General features: G+C 35.8%; 1 protein-coding gene across 1 annotated transcript; it reads right to left on the bottom strand.

Moving 5' to 3' along the window:
- Positions 1-347: 347 nt before the first annotated feature.
- On the bottom strand, positions 348-1,641 carry LOC125244514 (butyrophilin subfamily 2 member A1-like). Its single transcript, XM_048154585.1, has 4 exons — positions 1,512-1,641; positions 1,081-1,422; positions 629-985; positions 348-469 (listed from the first exon to the last, which is right to left on the bottom strand). Exons 1-4 carry the CDS (start codon positions 1,561-1,563, stop codon positions 348-350), a joined length of 873 nt encoding a protein of 290 aa, XP_048010542.1. The 5' UTR covers positions 1,564-1,641.
- Positions 1,642-2,019: the final 378 nt, after the last annotated feature.

The raw sequence follows: 2,019 nt of genomic DNA, 5'->3' as shown, positions 1-2,019 counted from the left end.
AAATTATATTTGGAAGACATATATGAAGACATCCAAGAGTCCTGACATGTTTTCTTGCAGTGTTGTCTAAAGTAGGGATACAGAATGATAGAGAAGTAAAATTCCCATTAACTACTTCCATAATGTTACTAAATTATTTAATGTGGAAGTAAAATTGAGTTATATACATATACATATGTGGAAGGAGCAAGAGACTGCTTTTAATACCACTAGGGGGTATTTCACCTGGGAACTGCAGAGAATTGAACTTGTGATAATGTACAGTATTTCAGCTTTGCAGAAATATAGAGTGACGTTTTCCCCCATATGAGACTGCAGGATTTAGAAAATTCACTGTTTGAATACCTTTATCTTGTGATCTGCAGTAGATTAGACAGCAGAGCAGAAGTGTAGATCCAGATGCAGTAATGCAGAGAATCAACACCATTATGTGTAACGTAGAAAAACCTGAAAACAACAGAGATATTTACTGAACACAAGAGTTACATTTCCTTAACCAACTTCACAGAAAAGTATTACAGTTAAGTATTGGTTTATTGAACCGATTATAACTCCTGCTGCTATTAAAATGCAGTTTTACAAACTGTGACGGGGTCATATTGATTTTCGTATTTGTGTGTCGACTCACCCAGTTGTTCTAATACTACAGTTGCATTGACTGATAAACCTCTAGCAAACACATGACACATGTAAACTCCTTTGTCTTCATTTCTGACATTCTTCAGTCTGATGGAGAAGTTTCCTTTGGGGATTTCATCCGTAAAAAACTCAGCTCTGTCTCTATATCGCTCATATGCTGAATCGGCTTCAATCGTATGGTTTTGGTAGAGGAGAACCAGGATTAATTCATCTTTATCTTTTTTCTTCCATGAAACCTCTTCAATCTCTTCAGGTGGGATGTGAGAGTCCACAGAGCAGCTCAGAGTGATGTCCTCACCCGCATATGCAGATATGGAGCGATTTGATCCTGATACTATCAAACGCTCTGAAGGAATGAACAATGAAAATCTCAGCATTACAGTTATTTATATATTTTCATGAAATGCTACATAAAATATCTGCAAAACCCTTCCCACTCACCAGCTTTTATTTCAACCACAGTTTCATCAGACTCCTGGTCACTGTGGACTTTACATCTGTATTTTCCCTCATCTTCAGCTCTCACACTGTTCAACAGGAGGGAGAAGTTTCCATGTCGAATCTCCTCAGTAAAGAAATGAGCTCTATCATGATAATCCTGGTGCCGGGCCTCTGATCTACTCATACCATCTTGAAACAGATGCACCAGAATCTCGGAGTCTGCTCTTCTCCATTCTACTTCCAGACCCTCCATTAGTAAGGGTTTATCAACAGAACAGTTCAGAACCACTGAACCTCCAAGAGGAACAACCAGAGGACCAGAGGGACCTTTCACCTGAAAGCCTAAAAGACAGAGAAAACGGGACCCTGTTTTTGTTGAGAGAGAGAGAGATATGTAAAATTATAACTCAGTAGAAACTGATAATACATACCCTCTGAGATCATCAGCAGTATTGACATAATAATGAAATTATGTAGGTTCATCTTAAAATAGAAAAATATATCTGGAAAAAAAAGATATCTGCAAGAAATGATTGCAAAAACAAAAAAAAGTTCTTGAGACATCTGCTACGCTTTTACTTTTAAGAACAAACAAGTTTATAACTGGGTCATGTCAGGTAATATAACAGGTTAAATATTATCTTTGCAGACATTAACTCATGACATCCCAGGTGAACTTCTATAATGTACTTAAAGTGGACTATTTTCACACTCTAATTTTGTACTTAATATTATAAAAATAGTTCTTTAGTACTTCTAAAGATCATCTTAAGAACATCTAAGTGTACTTAACTGTGCTATTTTGAGACACCATGAATATGAACTAATATTGTAATATACTATCTCTGTATTAAATACCTACAGTGTACTACAAGTGGTAACTAAATACCTTTTATAAATACAGAGATAATATATTAAAAGCACATTTTAGTTCATATT

Source organism: Megalobrama amblycephala, linkage group LG14 (assembly GCF_018812025.1).
Source record: "Megalobrama amblycephala isolate DHTTF-2021 linkage group LG14, ASM1881202v1, whole genome shotgun sequence".
NCBI classification, from domain to species: Eukaryota; Metazoa; Chordata; class Actinopteri; order Cypriniformes; family Xenocyprididae; genus Megalobrama; species Megalobrama amblycephala.
The sequence above is the reverse complement of the archived record's forward strand: the minus strand, read 5'-3'. Positions and strand labels throughout refer to the sequence as shown.

What these genes read in the sequence shown, in the direction of transcription:
- LOC125244514 (XM_048154585.1), bottom strand. Translation starts at nt 1,563, where the DNA reads ATGAACCTACATAATTTCATTATTATGTCAATACTGCTGATGATCTCA. An exon ending in TGTGGTTGAAATAAAAGCTG is followed by an intron (nt 986 to 1,080) that starts GTGAGTGGGAAG and finishes TCATTCCTTCAG; the next exon opens with AGCGTTTGATAGTATCAGGA. An exon ending in TGTAGTATTAGAACAACTGG is followed by an intron (nt 470 to 628) that starts GTGAGTCGACAC and finishes TCTTGTGTTCAG; the next exon opens with TAAATATCTCTGTTGTTTTC.